Source organism: Cryptomeria japonica, chromosome 5 (genome assembly GCF_030272615.1).
Source record: "Cryptomeria japonica chromosome 5, Sugi_1.0, whole genome shotgun sequence".
Lineage (NCBI taxonomy): Eukaryota > Viridiplantae > Streptophyta > Pinopsida > Cupressales > Cupressaceae > Cryptomeria > Cryptomeria japonica.
In genome coordinates, this window is record NC_081409.1 from 865,041,805 (window position 1) to 865,061,012 (window position 19,208).

The 19,208-nt window shown below is 37.1% G+C and overlaps 1 protein-coding gene across 1 annotated transcript; it reads right to left on the bottom strand.

Annotated features, from left to right (window-relative positions):
* Positions 1-15,825: 15,825 nt before the first annotated feature.
* Positions 15,826-18,762, bottom strand: LOC131876255 (probable disease resistance protein At1g61300). Its single transcript, XM_059221155.1, has one exon. It carries the CDS (start codon positions 18,760-18,762, stop codon positions 15,826-15,828), a length of 2,937 nt encoding a protein of 978 aa, XP_059077138.1.
* Between the last annotated feature and the right edge of the window lie 446 nt (positions 18,763-19,208).

The window sequence follows — 19,208 nt, forward strand, 5'->3', positions numbered from 1 at the left end:
TAATTACTCTACTGAAAGACCATTGACAATGCTACCTATCATTACATAATCTGCAGACCAAGAGAAGTTCTGCACCTAATGAACTTTTGTCTACTAATAGGTTTCATCAAAATATTTGTAGGGTTTACATCAGTGTGAATCTTGGCTAAAGAGATTTGTCCACCTTCCACCACTTCACAAACAAAGTGATATTGAATATCAATATGCTTTGTTTTGGAATGGTAAGCTAAGTTTCATGCTAAGTGTAAAGCACTTTGACTATCACAATGCAGTACCATGCTATCTTGCTTCACTTACAATTCACCCAAAATTCTTTGAAGCCAAATCACCTCTTTGCTAGCTTGTGTTGCTGCCATATATTCTGCCTCAGTAGTAGACAATGCCACCACTGCCTGCAACTTTGACACCCAACGAACAACACCTCCAGCTAAAGAGAAAACATAACTAGTTGTAGACTTTCTCTTATCTATGTCTCCACCAAAATATGCATCCACATACCCATTAACTTGAAGACTACTCCCACTATAATAAATAGTAGCATCTGAAGTGCCTCTCAAATATCTAAGAATCCACTTCACAGTTTTCCAATGATCAGTACCGGGATTCGTTATGTACCTACTCACAACTCCCACTGCTTGTGCAATGTCTGGTCTGGTGTACATGATGGCTAACATAAGACTTCCTATTGCTAATGAGTACAGTACATGAGACATCTTGGTCTTCTCTGCTTCTGTGCTAGGGCACTGTTCAAAAGGCAATTTAATATGAACAGGAAATGGAGTACTAACTAGTTGTGCTTTCTGCATATTGAAGTGTTGTAGAACCTTCTCCACGTAAGTTTTTCGTGACAACCAAAATTTCATGTTGTTTTTGTCTCTATGTATCCTCATTCCAAGAATTTGATTTGCACTACCTAAGTCCTTCATCTCAAACTCCCTAGCAAGTTGAGTTTTCAAATGGATGATTTTACACGTGCTGGGACCTGCTACCAATATATCATCAACATACAGTAGTAGAATAATAAAACTACAATCATAATACCTTTAAAAATAGGCACAGTTATCAGCCACACATCTACTAAAACCTCGACTCAACATGAAGGAATCAAAACACTTGTACCAATAGCTTGGTGCATGTTTCAAACCATACAATGATTTTCTCAGTCCACAAGCAAGATTCTCATTGCCTCTTTCCTCAAAACCTTCTGGTTGTTGCATATAAATCTCCTTAGAGAGATCACCGTGTAGGAAGGTTATTTTTACATCTAATTGTTCTAACTCCACATCAAGACTAGCAACAAGAGCTAAAACAACTCTAACAATACTTAACCGTACAACAGGTGAAATTTTTTCATCAAAATCAATACCAGATTTTTGTGCATACCCCTTGGCCACCAATTGAGCTTTATAACTCTCCAAATTGTCATTTAAATCTCTCTTCAATTTGAAGATCCACTTGTTCCCAATAGCTTTTCTCCCCTTAGGCAATGGCACAAGCTCCCATGTTTTGTTCTTATGCAGAGCTTCCATAAGATAGCCATGATGACTCAACCACTGCAAGCTAAGAATGCAATTTAGACTTCACATTCCAACAGTAATTGGGAGTATGACCACTCTCAGGGTCCTTGATTTGTCACGAATTGCTTTGCAGTTTTTGCCAAAAAATATAGGATGTTTGAAGCATTTAGTTTGCCTCAGATTATGTTGTGTGCCAATCAAGAAACTTCCTTACTCTGTCACAAACCTTAGAACCCTTCAAGTATTAGATCTTTATCAATCTGATATTACACAACTCCCATGCAACATTTCTAAGTTAACTTCCCTAAAACTTTTGATTCTTGCTTCTTGTCAAAACCTGCAGTGCATGCCTTATGGGACCTCACACCTTAGGTCTCTAAAGTACCTGAATGTAGGTGGATCTATAAATATATCTTGGAATGAATGGAGAAGAGGTCGGCTTTCAATTAATGATCTGGGTACCCTAAACCAACTAAAAAGGTTGGCGCTTACATATAATGGTGAAATAATTCGAGAAGGAATTTTTGAAACCATGAAGCAGATGGAGCATATACATATGTATCTCACAAATATGGAGAGTCTACCTCATGACATGATGGCCATGTAAAAATTGAGGATAATCTGTCTAGTATGTCCTCACTTACACCAAAAAGAGGATTCAATTTGTGGATTTCAATATCTGGGCTACATTAGATTGTCCAGTTGTGAACTGTTGAACCAACTACCTCCATTACAAAAGCTCGAGAATCTTAAGCACCTAGAGATCATTAAGTGCCCCAACATAGAGAAGTTACCAAAAGAATTTGGCAAGGGATGAGCGTTTCCTAATATAGAGGCATTTATAATGGTAGAGGTGGAGAAGATAGAGCAGCTACCAATAGTGGAAGGAGGAGCCCTTTCATCACTCAAAATATTGACAATAATGAAGTTTGAGGCATTGCAGAGGATACCACAGTGTTATTAGAATTTGATGAGTGTAGAGAAGTTAAGAGTGTATGGTTGTTCAAAGGTTTTACTTGTCATCAAGACAAAGAGTAAGGTTCAAACAATAACATTATCTACCACAGAAACTGAAACATCTGAAAAACGCTACTATGATATCCTTCATCATGGTGAATATTTTTATTATGGTGAATTTTGGTGCAGCGAGATGTTTCAGTTTTTAGATGAAATTAATCGATTTTGGTCTTTATACATTTTGTGTCAAAATAATGGTATATAAAGATATATCATTATAATATAGAATGCAAAATTTTAATATTATGTTGAAAATATTTTTTATATATTATAGACTTATTATTGTAGTGTTTGTTTTGATTTGTCCAATTTTTAGTTCTTCCAAGGATAGGATACTATTGCATTCATTAAATTTTTATTTTAAATTAGTTTAATCAATGAATGCACATAAATAAAAAAATCATTAAAAATTCTATAGTTTCAATTTAATTTGTATTTTATATGATTATAAAAATACTATTTTTTCATCTTTTTATTGTTGTGTAGGTAAAAAAACTATTTTTTCTCAAAAAGAAAAAGAGATCTATTGCTGCTTTTGGATTTGTTTGTGTGACTTTTTTTGCATCAATGTTTCGGATTACACTCTGTGATCCATCATCGGGATGTTTAGAGAATGACAGGATAAGAAAGGAGGTAAATTATAGACTAAGACAAGCTCAAGACAGTATATGAAGGTTTGGGTAGAGAGAAAGACCCAAACACTCTCAAATTTTTATTGCTAATGGCATCACTCTCATATTTTTATTGTATATTAGTTTGGTGCTACCATAAAATGAGAGAAATGTGGAAGGCAAGGCAACCACAATAATTTTGAATTTATTTTAAACATTTCACATTAAAAAAAGTACATGTCATCTTAAGACAAACCATTTACCCTTGCAACTTTATTAAATAATTGTTTTCACAAGGCACATTAATAGAGGTTGTCTCTTATCTTGGTACTATTTTGTACTAAGGATAAAGTTAGATGCCCATTTTTATTCTATATTAAAAGTAGACAAATACTAAAAAGTATATTAAAATTGACAAACAAGAATGCACAAATATTATTTGCATATAAGAAATATTTTATTTGAAAGTGCATCCTATTCTAATTTAGAATTCTATATGATTTAAATAGTGTGAAATATAAATTACGTTTTAGATAAGATCAAATTTTCCTCAAAAACCTTAATCCTCAAATTCAAAACACCAATCCTAAATTAGAATCTTGAACGAACTTTTACACAATCCTAAACTTCATAGAAATTTGCAATACTAAACTTCTACATGATTAGATTGAGAACCGTAGAAGGCAAGAATCCCCAAGTAATCTTTTCGTAACCTAGAAGGCAAGAATCCCCAATTTCCTTTTCCTTTTGTCCAGACGCGTAGATACTTCTATTATCGATTGCTTACAAGTCGCTATTAAATTCAATAATACAAATGAAATGTGGCGAATTTTCATCTGAAGATTTAATTTGGTTTGACCGAAGACTCTTGAAAATGAAGTTCTTTTACCGATTACAATAGAATTGACCATTTTCGTGAAGAGTGAGAAGTTCTTGAATGGATTATAGGCTCAGGAACGTGCGAGGAATGGTCTGTGATAAATGAGGAAGAGATTTTTTTTTTAAATGAGAACATTCATAATAATCCAATTTCTTAAGAAATATATATCTTAGGTTAAAGAATAAAGTGCAATATGAACATGAGGGATGAGTCAAAGTCGAAATAAACTCCAATATGAACATTGACAGATGAGTCAAGTCAAAAATAAATTGTGATATGAACTCTCAAAAATGAGTCAAGTTTAAATAATTGACATGTGAACAATGATCAATGAGTCAAGTCAAAAATAAATTGTAATATGACCATTGATCGTGATAACTCTCATGTGAACATTTAGTGATGAGTCAAGTCCAAAATAAAATGTGATGTGAACATTGACCAATGAGTCAAGTCAAAAATAAACTCTGATGTGAACATTGACAAAAGAGTCAAGTAAAAAATAAACTAGGATCTAAATACTTACCAATGTGTAAAGTAAAAAATAAATTGTGATGTGAACATTGACTAATGAGTCAAGTCAAAAACTAACTATGATGTGAACACTAATGAAAGAGTCAAGTTCCAAATAAATCACAATGTGAACATTGACCAATGAGTCAAGTCCAAAATAAACTACAATGTGAACATTTACAATAAGTCAATTCCAAAGTGTGGAAGCATGCAATAAGCAGTGGCCACCTTTATTGTCAATTGTGTGTAGTTTTCTATGAACTTTAATAATGAGAATAAAATGTTCTAAATTTTTTTACATCAAATTTAATTTGATTTGGCCAAAGAGTTTCATAATAGGTATCCAAGATGATCATAAGAGTTTATACATGGCTTTAAATGGTGTATTTTTGTCATTAATTGCACAACTCGCCAATAATAAGTTTTATGTTGGAATTCCTTAATTGCACTTGCAATAGTGAAGGTTTGAAGATGTTCTTTGTTCCACTAGGAAAAAAACTGTATTCCATTCCTTCTCATGGGATAAAACTATGAAATAGAGAAAATGTTACATTGAATAAACTAAAGGTCATTGCCTAATTAGAGCCTAACTAGCTACTATACATTATGTCAGGTGACATTTTATATGCTTGAACTCCCCCATGCATCCAATGTCCAAGAATATAATTAGAGGGAATCAAAATTCTAATTCCCCAACTCTAGTAAGGGGGTATATTTTCATTATTTCTATTATGTTGTGTTTAGTTAGGATTTAGGCAATATTTATTACTAAATAAATATATGATTTTTAATGATAAAACATTTTTAATATATTTTAATTGAGACTTTATTTTAAACTTAACTTTAATTATTATATTCAATTTTAATAAATTCATATTGATGTATATATTTTCACTTTTTTGTTTGTAAGTCTATATTTTCTCATCATAGGTATATAAATTTTGTTTATTTAGTTTTTGCTTTCCTATTGCTTAGAGCATGGCGAACTTATATTAATTGAGCCATGCTTTTAGCAAGGGTAATTTATGGCCATGGAGAAGACACTTAAATGCTACCATTTAAAGTGGAAGGAGAAATAGATATCTACTACTATAGAGATATACAATTATAAAAAAGTTTATTTGAATTTAAATCAGTTTAAATATTTCAATTGAAATATAATTGAAATTTACTAGTTTAAATATTTCAATTGAATTTACTAGTTTAAATATTTCAATTGAAATTTACTAATAATGACTAAATGAAATAAAAGAATTAACAGGTTTATGATCCGCGTGGTTAAATTGAGTTGTTTCTATAGGTTATTTTATAAGTTCTTTCTACACTTTCCTATGTAACAAAGATTGGTGTCTAATGAGGTCTCTGTAGGACTACTAATTAATAGCATCTCAAAGGAACCAACAATTAGCCTGCTTCTCTGGCAGGAGCTTTAGCTACTATTTGGCTGCATTTCCTTCGCTTTCCCTCAGAAATAGACTTTCAGTAGAATTCCAATTTTCTTTCTAAGGTAGCCCCAAAATGTTGTTATTCAATACATCAATATTGCCATCAGATGTAGGAAAGAGTTGGATGTCCTCAAGGTCCAGCTTCTCAAAATTCAATTAATGAACATGGAAATGCAACAATATAGAAAAACTTTGAACTCTGGCAAACTGAACACATTCTCTCACCCCTTTTTTTTTTTTCCTTTCATGGTAAATAGTTGGTTGAACGAATTGGATGCTCTTCTGGATGAAGCATCTGATTTGACCCAGCACTGCATTGTACCTACATACTCTCATCTCTTTTATCGTTACACAATGAGCATAAAGATTAGGAAACTCACTCAGAGCTTCCACACCTTCTGTTGCTTTTCTACATCCTCTCATTCCATTTTGTGAGATTTTTCCAAGATCAAGGGAACAATGAAAATCATAAAGAGAGACAATAGAATGACAAGAACAAACTATATTGTCATCAATATACAAATGATCAACTGGATTCACCAATACAATGAATATGAGCCCGCTTATATAGGCAAGGCCATATGGATATATGAGCACACAATCATGACATGTGGCTCAATGAGAAACAAGGGTAGGTAAGAAATACTAGGGGTAGGTAGGAGAAATAATATAATATTCCACAAGAGGTGGATGACCCACCGAATGGGGAGTGTAACAGCAAAACAAGACCACAAAAGGTGAAATTTCTCCTACAAGCTATATCCCTATGTGTAGTACACTTCCCTAAGTGTCTCATATCCAAACTACGAAGAGATGAATTATCCTAAGTTAACTTAAGTAAAGTATAATAATATCCATGATGAATATTTATTTACACCAACACCCCCTTAAGTGCAACTTAGGGGAATGAAGACTCCAGTCAACAATGCAAGATGGGTCTCGACTACTAGGCCATGATAGGTACCCATGTACAATATGAAAATGCAAGCAAACCTATGCAATGCAATCTCTCACAAACAGAGAAAGGGAGAAAACCCAGTAGGAAAAAAACTCCCCCCCAAAAGAGAGATGAATGTACAAAAGACTCTCAAAGAAGAAGGACAAAATCTAAGAGAGGAAAAAGTCCCCCCATAAGAGAGGAAAGAGAATTCAACTGACTCCCCTAATGAGACATCACGTACCCCCAAGAGAGCTCGCAACTATTGGAACTTACTCTCGGTGAAAGGTTTGGTAAAGATTTTGGCAACCTACTCTATTGTAGGACAATACTGCAAATCAATGACCTCCTCCTGAATCAACTCTCGGATGTAGTGCATATGGATCTCGATGTGTTTGGTCTGTTGATGCTAGACCGAGTTCTTCAAGATTGCAATAGAACTCTAATTGTCATAATGTAGAACTATCGGTCGTGGAGTGGTGAACCCAGACTCTGTGAGAATCTGTTAAAGCCAAATGGTCTTAGTCACTGCGTTAACAGCTCCTCGATACTCAACTTCAGTCGAAGAGAGAGAAATAGCATGCTTCTTCTTGCTCTGCCAACAAATGGGGCCTAAACCAAGGTGAAAACTATTAGTTGAAGTAGACTTACGATCATCAAGATCGCCAACCCAATCGGAGTCTGTGTAACCAACCAAGTGAAGTCCTGTGTCTGCTACATAGTGAATCCCATAGTGACGTGTACCCTGGATGTAATGAAGGATGCATTTGATGACTTTCCAATGAAGCTCATGTGGTTCCTGCATGAAGCGGGAAACCATGTCAACCACAAATAAAATATCAGAGCATGTTTGAGTCAAGTAAATGAGACTACCCACAAACTAATGATACAATGTGGCATCAACTGGTGGAGAAGAACATCGAGCCTCAAGCTTAACTCCTAAAAGAAAGGGAGTCTGGGCAGGCTTACAATCAGCCATATGAAAGCGTGCAAGAAGATCAAGAGCATACTTGGGTTGTGAAAGAGTGATCCTAAAAGATGACTATGAAATATCTATCCTGAGAAAATAATGCAAAAGACCCAAGTCAGTCATAGCAAATCTATCATGCAAAGCAGATTTGACACTACTAATGATGGATGCGGTGCTCCCTGTAATGATCAAATCATCAACATAGAGCACAAGTATCAAGTGTGCGTCATCATGTCACAAAATGTAGACATTCGGATCAGAATGACACCTGGTGAACCTTGCTCAAAGAAGAAAGGAATCCATGTTGGCGTACCAAGCCCTGGGGGTCTGCTGAAGGCCATAGAGAGATTTTCTTAGTCATCGAACCAAGGAAGAATCCTGGATGAAACCCTGTGGCTACTCCATATAAATATCCTCATCAAGATCCCCATGAAGAAAAGAACTCTTCACATCCATCTGATGTAAAGCCCATCCATGAGCTGCGACAATAGCAAGTGTCAAGTGAATGGAGTTGATCTTGGCTACGGGCACAAACGTCTCAGTATAGTCAACACCTGGAACCTGAGAGAAACCTTTCACAACAAGCCGAGACTTATACTTATCCACACTACCATCCGCTGCAAATTTGGTCTGATAGATCCACTTACATCGAACCATCTTTCTCCCTTAGGGAGAGAGACTAAATTCCATGTGTTTTTACTCATCAAGGAACCATACTCTTCCTCCATGGCTTGGTCCCACTCAGGAACCCCTGATGCTTCCCAAAATGTCTAAGGGTTGGAAGCGGTAGAAATGAATGCATGTGGAAGGTCCTGATGTTGTGATCGAGCCCTCTGTGTATCTGAAGGATCCCCAACAAGAGAAAATGTTGACTCAAGTGTCTGTTGAGCCCAATGAGGTCTAGGTAGAGGTGGAGAATGAGGCTCCTGAACTGCAAGTGGACCCTCTAGAGGTCTAACCCTATGAGTCAGAGTTGAAGGAGTCTCATCATCTAAATCACTGGCATCACTATCCACAATGGAGGAAGGTGGAGGAGGTAGAGAGGCTAAGCTAGGAGAGCTTTCCTCAAAGTGAACATGCCTCTCAATAAACACCTCATGTGTCTTAGGATCCATCAATCTATATGCCTTAACACCCTTAGGATATCCAACAAAAATACAAGGCTTACTCTACAGTTCCAATGCCTTGCGTGTCTGCGGTGGTATGTGAGCCCATGTTGGACACCCAAAGACTTTGAAATGTCTCACAATCAGTTTCCTACCATCTCAAGCTTCAAAAGGAGTAATACCTTGCGAATCTTTGTGAGGAACCTGATTCTGGATGTGTGTGGCACAACTGATAGCCTCTACCCAAAAGGCTGGATCAAGAGAACATGCATGTATCATCCAACTAGCCATTTCTTTGAGAGTTTTATTCTTGCACTCTACAACTTCGTTCTGCTATGGAGTGTATGAAACAAAATGCTAAAGATCAATCCCATCAAATGTACAAAAATCCTCAAGTCTTTTGTTCACATATTCCCTTCCATTGTTTGTACGAAGAATCTTGACCACTTTCCCGGATTGCTTCTCCACACGAGTCTTGAAGTCTTGAAATCTGTCAAGTACTTCACTCTTATGAATAAGAAAGTAGACCCAAGTGAAGCGGGAGTAGTCATCAATGAAGGTGAGGACATAGCGGGCCTTACTAAATGAAGGTGAGGACATAGCGGGCCTTACTAAATGAAGGTGATGGAAATGGACCTACTACATCGTTGTGAACAAGTTGAAGAACTTCCAAAGCTCTCCAAGCTTTCCCCTTATCAAACTTCTCTTTGGGATGCTTTCCCATGGAACATCCTACACATACACCCTCTGAAAAACTGATTTGAGGCATACTTGTGACCATGTCTTTGGTGCTGAGCTGCTGAAGATAGCGGTAGTTGAGGTGGCCAAACCGCTCATGCCGTAGATTACTTTCTGAATTTGAATGAGTAAGCAAGGCCCTAGAAGAAGAACTTGGCACAAAGTGGGAAAATGAATAAAGCCTTTGAGTTTTCATTGACTTGTCCCACTACTAGCAAGGCATCATTATCAAGTTCCTTTACCACAACTGAATCAGGTGTAAACTCAACCTTTTTCCCATTCCCATAGTGAGTGATTTGGTAGATAGAGAGAAGGTTGGTATACAAGTTAGGAACATAGAGAACATTCTCAAATGTTCCATCATCCATTTCAACTGAACCTTTCCCTTCAACCTCAACTTGTGTATCATCTCCTATGTAAATGTGAGGTACCTTTGATGGCTCCAATGAAGAAAACTGCTCCTTTGTAGAACCGACGTGATAAGAGGCACCCGAATCAAGTATCCACTGTTGTGAAGAACATGTTGTAGCCATAAATGCTTGCCCTTTTCCCTTACACTGTGAGGAAGAGGAAGGAGTGGAATCCTTCTTTGTGTAGGTGGATAGCAAGTTGATGTTGTTTTTCTTAAGAAGATTTGTCAACTCATCAACTTTCTTGGTGTGGCATCGATGCTCATCATGACCATACTTCTTGCAATAAGCACAAGTTGGTTTATCGTTCTTAGGTGGTGTCCGGTTCTTGGAAGAGGATGAAAAATTGCCTTGTGATGGAGAGGATGATTGCCATTTTTCATGTTGTGGCTTTGACTTAGATTGCTTCTTCTTCTTGTTGGAATCTTTGCCTTGAACTCCCTGATTCCCTTGATTAGCTACCAAATCCTTGGACTTTGAAGACTTGAAAAGCCCCAAGTTCAACAACTTAGATTGTTCCAACATCAACATTTCTATGAAAGCATCAAATGAAGGCATAGTGTAGGAACTCCCAACTGTCAAACAATGAGTTTGGAAGCTAGAAACAAATGCGGCATATTCTTGTGCAAGGTTGTCCAACAAGTTGAATATCAACTGAGCATCTTTTTTGTCAATTCCACAATCCTTAAGCTTTTCTCTTAGCTCATTTGCTTTGGTGACATAATGTTGGATTGTATCAAAATTCTTGGGATCCAAGTTGGTGAGCTCATTGTCAATCTTGTAACCTTTGATTTTATCAACTTGACCATACAATTTCTGAAATATATCCCAAGCCTCTTTGATTGTAGTACACTTCTCAATATGAAAGATGACATCATCTGATACATACTTGTGTAAAGTTCCAAGAGCCATGCAATTCTTAGTGAGCCATTCTAACTAAGCATTTGGATCAGTCTTAGGATCTGGTGGTACTTCTATAGTTCCATCTATGTAATGCATGAGACCCTTTTCCATTAATTTACTCCATGCTTTAATTTTCCAGGATACATAATTATGTGGAGTTAAAGGTGGAAATTTATGAAGACTCATTGCAATAAAAATGAAAGAGCACAAGGAAAGAGAGGCACAATCACACAAGACACCCCCCAAATTCACTCGATCGAAGAAACCCCCCCCCCCCCAAAAAAAATGATGATTTGGCACTTTATACTTAGTGCATGTACAATGGGCCACTTACAAAAAATGGTAAAGTGGACTTCTGATTTCAACTTTACAACTGCCTCAATGAGGCCAAAGGAGACTCAAACTAATAAAGCAAAAGATCTAAACTAAGATCCAAGAAAATTACAAGTACCAAAGAGGCCAAAAAGGACCAATATCTGAAAGTACAATATACACTCAAAATCTCTAAAAGTTGATCATAGATTATGAAAGTAGACAAAAAATTATGCACTTTCAAAAAAAACAACACTTGAAAAGAAGGTTGTATGAGCCCAAATGAAGCCTTTGAAGTTGCAAAATTGAGGATTGGACAGGTACAACTGAGAGAATCCAAAAATTATGAAAAACATGTTCACCAAAATTAGAAAATAACCAGACCACTGCGAAGAGCACAAAAAATTAGCCCAAATAAAAAAATATTGCACCCAAAAAGGAACAAAATTGAGCAAGTTATGAGCCTCCAAAGTTGACCCAAAAATCCAAACTGCTGAATGGAGAGGGGTTAAAATTTTCAAAAAGTGCTGACTTCAACAAAACACTATGCTAAATTTGAGGGTAGTATGACCATCAAAAATGTTCATCGCACCTTGGACCAGGCTGATTGTGCGTTGCTGACTGGGCACTAACTGTGCTCTACTGACTGGGCAGAAGGTACAAACCCCCGAAATAAATTTTCAAATGTTTTTTTTTTTTTTAAATCCGAAAAATTTCGTACCATACCATCCGAATTCAGCAAAAAATTTCTCCAACACCCAAAATTTGACTTTCGCTAAAATAGGTTGAGTTTATACCTGATTTTTATGGAAACGACCTCCTGGACCCAATGGTGAGGTCGAAAACTCTCTAAGATGCCTCCAAAATGTGCAGTACCTCAGATCCGAAAATACAAGCCTTCCAAGATGTCTCCCAAAACCAATCAATGAAACCCCAATAGCTCTGATACCATGTGATATTTTTCCAAGATCAAGGGAACAATGAGAACAATGAAAGCTAATGAATGTGGAGTGTAACAGTAAAATAAAACCACAAAAGGTGGAATTTCTCCTACAAGCTATATCCCTATGTGCACACTTCCCTAAGTGTCTCATATCCAAACTAAGAAAAAATGCATTATCCTAAGTTAACTTAAGTAAAGTGTAATAATATCCATGATGAATATTTATTTACACCAACACATTTTCTGCTTAATTTTAAGCAGTTGGAGTGTTCCCATACAAATTTAAAATTGTTGGTAAAGGATAATTTAAAATCTTTTTCTATTTAAGTGGAGTAGCTATTATTTAGGAATTGAAAATAAGCTATGGGAAAATAGGGGGGTTGGAAATAAGCAGCAACAACATATTGCCAAAAATGCCACGTGGCTCCACAAATTTGTTTCCCTCTTTTCTTTTAACATTTTATTTCTATTTTTTCTTGTGCACAAATTATTACTAATATTATTAATACCAATTTGAAGATTTCTCTTAAAAATAAATACTCATGGGGCCACCAGTAGCACAGATATTTCCTAAAAAAGGTTTGCAACCGCTGCTAGTGAAAATAAGCTAAGTAGTCGTATGGGAACATGCTATTAATCTGCATACTTCAGCACTTGCCAGTACATCTGAAGATCTCTTTCCATCTACTCATTCAACTCCTCCCTACACAAACTACATTGAGTTGGCTCGTCAGACAAGATTTTGCATCAAGTAGAATTAAGGATCTGATTAAATCATAGAAGCACAAAAATGTGTCTCTTTTTGGCCTTGTTGGGAAGGGTGGGATTGGTAAGACTCTGTTGCTCAAACAAGTCTTCAACAGTAACCAGGTATAGAGTCTCTTTTGCAATGACTTAATGCTTTGGCTTACTGTTTCACAAGATCTGTCTTTCAATGCTCTTAGAAATGACCTTGTCAATCAAATAACTCTTAAAGCAAATGAACGATTCAATAGGAGAGATGAAGACCATGTAAAAACTTGGTTGAATGAAAGCATGAATACACACAGGTTTGCCCTATTTTTAGACAATGTTTGGGAAACAAGTGCAAGCTGCTTGTTAGAGGAGCTTTGTGTGCCTCACTCTCCACGTCACAGCTCCAATATTATCATTGCCACATCCAGAAGTAAAAGTGTGCTCTCACAATTGGGTGCTCCACCTTCATCAATCATTCAATGAAAGACTTAACAGAGGATGACAGCTGGAGATTATTTTCTTCTCATGCTTTTCCACATAGTAATGGAGTTTTTCCCATGAGTATTGATGAGAAAATAGCGAGGCACATTTGCAATGAGTGTGAAGGGCTTATGTTAGCCATCAAAGTAATCGGGCAAGCAATGGAAAGCGTTTCTCAGTCAAATGAATGGGAATTCATACTCCAGAGATTGCAGAATGATATTACACACTGGCTTTCAAGAAGGTTAAGATTAAGCTACGATGCTTGGCCGATTTACTAGGCTATGGCATTTCCTTGTAATTGTGCTTCCTCTACCTCACTGCCTTCTTAGAATATGAAGTCATCCATACTACACTTGCTACTACATACTAGATGGGAGAAGGTTTAGTGGTTGGGCCAGATCCATTCCAAATTGGAGAGATAGACATCAATTTGTTTGTGGACTTGTGCCTTATTGAACCAATTAGTAAGGATTGCAACAGAAAGGTGCTCAATTTTAGGGTGCATGATATATTGCACCATTTTTTAGCACACCAAATTGTTGAGAAGGAAGAAAAATGCTTCTTCTAGGCACGCAGAGGTTTATCTAAGTTTCCTGTTGATGACTATGGGAGATACATGAGAATTTCATTAAGGAGCAATAGTTTGACTAGGGTTCCAAACGTATTTAGATCCCCCCATATCCGCTTCTTGCTACTATATGATAATACTTATTTCACAAAAAATCCAAGAGAAGTGATTGGGAGTATGACTTCCCTCAGGGTCCTGGATTTATCACAAACTTCCCTCCAGTCGTTGCCAAAAATTATTGGATGTTTGAAGAATTTAGTTTGCCTCAGATTATGCTTTGTGCCAATCAAGAAACTGCCCTTACTCTGTGGTTAACCTTTGAAACCTTCCAGTATTAGATCTTTTTCATTCTAGTATTTATTGACTTCTTGATTGGCATTGTCTTGTCCCATGAAGCTGCATGATGGTTTTATGGGATTATCATCGCGGCAGGTGGATACCTCAGTTTCCATTGGATATTTTGGGGACTTCTTTGGTATCAGATCTTCCATGCTAATCATTAGTTTTCGTGGTTGGATTTTGTTAAATTACATTGTTTCTGATTCTCTGCTTTTTTGGTAATCATTTCTCTTTGTGGTTGGATGTGGGTAACTTTTCCATGAGGTTTTGTTTCACATTAAGTGGAACTGGTCATTCTATTGAATCATTTCACTTTGCTGGTGTTTTGTTGTTTCAGAAGTTGGTTTAATGACTGGGTCTGTTGTAAGATATGAGGAAATTTCATCTTTTGGTATGAGGTTTCTTGCTTGGCATTTTCTCTTATGATGATATGATAATCATACAATGGTTATCCTTTTCATTGTTGTATTCTGGATGGTGTGTAGGCATGGCATTCATTCTTTTTTTTTTGCTTCTAATACATAATGTTCTGCATTATTTGGAGAGTTCTTGGCAAATTTGGTAGTTGGTGGCTTTTTCTGAGGAACTGGAAAGTGCAGTTAATATGGTGGTGCAGATGGCTCCTTATCCTGTTGTTGTTATTATGGCTTTTGTTATGGACTATTCAGTGGATTGGCCTCATCCTGATTCCTAAGGGTTTTCTTCATCCTTCTCTGCTTCTTATATGAATGGGCATATGTTTGCCAACCATTTTTATGCTAACAAGATTACTTTTACTTGGTTCTCTTCTGACTTTGTGTTTTGTTCTTTGTAGGGCCTTCAATTCATGTGGTGCATAGACAGATTGGTTTTTTGGGGTGATGGCACTAATTTTGTTTAGGATATGGTGGCTTCATTTTGGGATGTTATCTTCTTCACTGGTTCCTACAAGCTTCTCTCAAGCTTCCTTTATATCTAATGCGATTGATGATGTAATCTGGGGTTTTATTTGGGTTGCCTATGGGTTATTGTAATGCGTAGATAGGCTTTTGTTCTCTTGAGAAATAGTGAAGGGTTTTCTTACTAGTTCTTTCCCTTCAGTGCTCATTGAACGAGACACCATGTAAAAAACATAAAGATTTAATATAATTTCAGTGGTTCATCCACTTTTATCAAAAAATAAATAAAAATTAACAAGACACTTATTGAAATGAATTAATTCTAACATAATCTATAACAAAGAATTGTCAAATCACAATGATAAATTTGTAATATATAATGTTATATAAAACACAAAAATAAAAACATTAAGTAGAAACCTTTTTTTTTTCCAATTACATATATTATTCTGAAATAATATACAATTTATATTTGAACATAATATTAAAATTATTTATATACCACTATTTTGAATGAAATAATTCAAAACAAATAAAATCGATTAATGCTAGCAAAAAGCTGAAACATCTCACTACACCAAAATTCACCGTAATAAAAATGTTCACTCTGCTGAAGAATATCATGGTAGCGCTCTTCTGATGTTTGAGTTTCTATCATAGATAATGTTATTGTTTGCACCTTAATCTTTGTCTTGATAAAGTTTTCTTCCTCTGCCATCACAAATAGAACCTTTGAACAACCATACACTCTTATCTTCTCTACACTCTTCAAATTCCAATAACACTGTGGTAGCCTCTGCAATGCCTCACACTTCATTATTGTCAATGTTTTAAGTGAAGGCAGTGCTCCTTCTTCCACTATTGGCAGCTGCTCTAGCTTCCTCAGCTTCACCACTGAAAATACCTCCAACTTAGGAAATCCCCCCTGCTTGCCAAATTCCTCTGGAAACTTCTCAATGTTGGGGCACTTAACGATATGCAGGTGCTTTAGACTTGGAAGATTGTGCAAGTTAGGTAGTTGTTTCAACATGCCACAATCGAACAAACTAAGATAACCCAGATTTTGAAATTCACAAAATGGATTTTCTATCTGGAGTAACTGAGGAAATGTTAATAAAAGTTTTCTCAATTTTGACATGGAAATTATGTCTTGTGGTAGGCTTTCCATACCCGTCAGATGCATACATAGATATTCCACCTGCTTCATGGTTCCCAACATTCCTTCCTGAATTATCTCACCATTATTATGAAGCCCCAACCTTTTGAGTTTGTTTAGGGTGCACAAATCACTAATTGGAAGCCGATCCCTTCTGCACTTGTTCCACTGTATATTTGAAGAAGAAAATGCATCCAGGTACTCCAGGGACGTAAGGCGTGAGATCCCATAAGGCATGCACTGCAGATGTTTGCAGAAACTAACGTCCAACAGTTTTAGAGAAGTCAACTTAGAAAAGCCGGACGGGAGTTGTGTAATATCAGATCGATAAAGATCTAATATTTGTAGGTTTTTAAGAGCAGTGACAGAGTTGGGCAATCTCTTGAGTGCCACAAAGGATAACCCGAGGTAAACTAAACACTTCAAAGATCCCATGTTTTGTGGCAACGACTGGAGGGCAGTCCGTGACAAATCCAGGACCCTAAGAGCGGTCATACTCCCAATCACTTCTGTTGGAATTTCCATCAAAGAAGGATTGGAAGAGAGTAGCAGGAAGCGGATATAAGGAGCTCGGAATTCTTTAGGAACCCTAGTCAAACTGTTGTCTTCTAAAGAAATTCTGATATGTCCTGCACAATCGACCATAGGAAACTCCTGTAAGCCTTTGCTTGCCTGGAAGAAGCATTTTTCTTCCTTCTCAGCAATTTGTTGTGCTAAGTCATGTAGAACATCATGTACCCTGAAGCAGATTACATTTCCGTCATAATCCTTCTGGATTGGTTCGATAAGGCATCGATCCGCTAACAGAATGACGTATGTGTCTCCGATTTGAAGAGGATCTCTCCCGGCCACCAACCCTTCTCCAATCCAGAAGTCAATGGCATCATTAGAATAGATTACATGACCTTTTGAGAAAGCAGCAAGGCAGAGGAAGCACAACTGCAAGGAAATGCCATAGCCAGCCACGTCGGCCAAAGCATCGTAGCTTAGCCTTAACCTGCCATAAAGAGAGCGTGTAACATCATTCTGCAACTTCTTGACTGCCAATTCCCATTCATTTGACAGAGTGACGCTTACCATTGCCTTCCCAATTACTTTGAGGGCTAACGGAAGGCCCCCACACTCTTTGCAGACACTAATCGCTATTTCTTGGTCAATGCTCATCGGCAAAATTCCACCGCTGTCAGGAAAAGCATAGAAAGAAAACAATCTCCAACCGTCATTCTCAGTCAAATCTTGCATTTCGATGAGTGATGAAGGCCGGACACCCAACTGTGAGAGCACACTTGTAGTTCTGGATGTGGCAATGATGATGTTAGACTTGTGGTGTGGAGAATGAGGCACACACAGCTCCTCTAACAGCGAGGCTGCACTTGTTTCCCAAATATCATCTAAAAATAGGGCAAATTTGTGCTTTCTCATGCATTCATTCAACCAAGTTTTCACATGATCTTCCTCTCTACTGTCCAATCTTTCATTTACTTGAACAGTTATTTGTTTCACAAGATCATCTCGGAGAGTATTGAAAGATGGATTCTGTGAAACAGTAAGCCAAAGCATCAAATCATTGCGGAAGAGACTCTGTACCTGGTCACCGTTGAAGACTCGTTTGAGTAACAGAGTCTTACCGGCCCCACCCTTCCCAACTAGTCCTAAACGAGACACATTTTTGTGCTGCTGTGAATCGATCAACTCCACAAGTCTGTTTGATTCAGAATCCTGTCCCACAATGACTGCCTCCTCAATATACTTCTTGTTGGAAGTGGCCGAATAAATGGATCGAAAGAGATCTCCAGATGCGCTGGCCATTGCTGAAGTACTATGATTAAGATAATCCAATCTCTCTTTAATCTGCTCAAGCACCTGCCGATTCGCGACATATTGCTGCAGTTGGTGCAGAAAAGCAACGGAAGGCGTGGAGGCTATATGCTTTTCTATATTGTCAATGAGGCGCCTGATCTTTCTACTCGTTCTGTAACGAGAAAAGAGATGAAAGTGTGAGCGTACAGTGCAGTGCTGGGCCAAATCAGATGCTTCCTCCAGAAGGGCATTCAATTCGTTCAACCAGCTGTTGACTGTGGAGGGCAAAGGATGGTGAGGTGACGTACTCATTTTGCCAGAGTTCAAAGCTTTTCGATACTCCTGCAATTCCACATTCATTGCTTGAATTCTGGGAAGCAGAAGTTTGAGGGCATCCAACTCTTTCTTGCATCGGATGGCAATGTTGATGTGATGGATTATCTGATCCCCAGCCAACTGAATGGCATAACCAGCAAATCCAGGGATGAAGCCAGGGTCACCCATTTTGGGGGCACCTTCCAAGAAAATTGAAATTCTAATGAAAGCGTTTTTTCATCAGAACACAGGAAATATAGAAAAATAGCAGTGAAAGCTTTGGTGAGAGAAGCAGACTAATCTGATGGCTTGTATGAAAGGCAAACGCTATGAAATGCTATTAAAATTTAATTTATAGCTCCACAGAGACCTGAATAGCTTTTCAACATTTTATATTTCATTTTACTTACGGAAATGGATAAATATCTTACTTAGTAAACATAGAAAATTAGGTGCTTTCACCAGGCAAAGCATTTTACACTACCTTTTGGAGTAAAGCAAATTCAATTTGACAACTTTCACATGTTTTACTTTCACTATTTCTTTTACATGCATTTCCGTGCTATGATGCAACATACACGGACAATAAGATGATAGGCAAAAACTTCAAACAGGAAAGAGAGCAATGTGAATGG

Excerpts from the sequence above, each read along its gene's own strand:
- LOC131876255 (XM_059221155.1), bottom strand. The coding sequence starts at position 18,762 with ATGGGTGACCCTGGCTTCATCCCTGGATTTGCTGGTTATGCCATTCAG.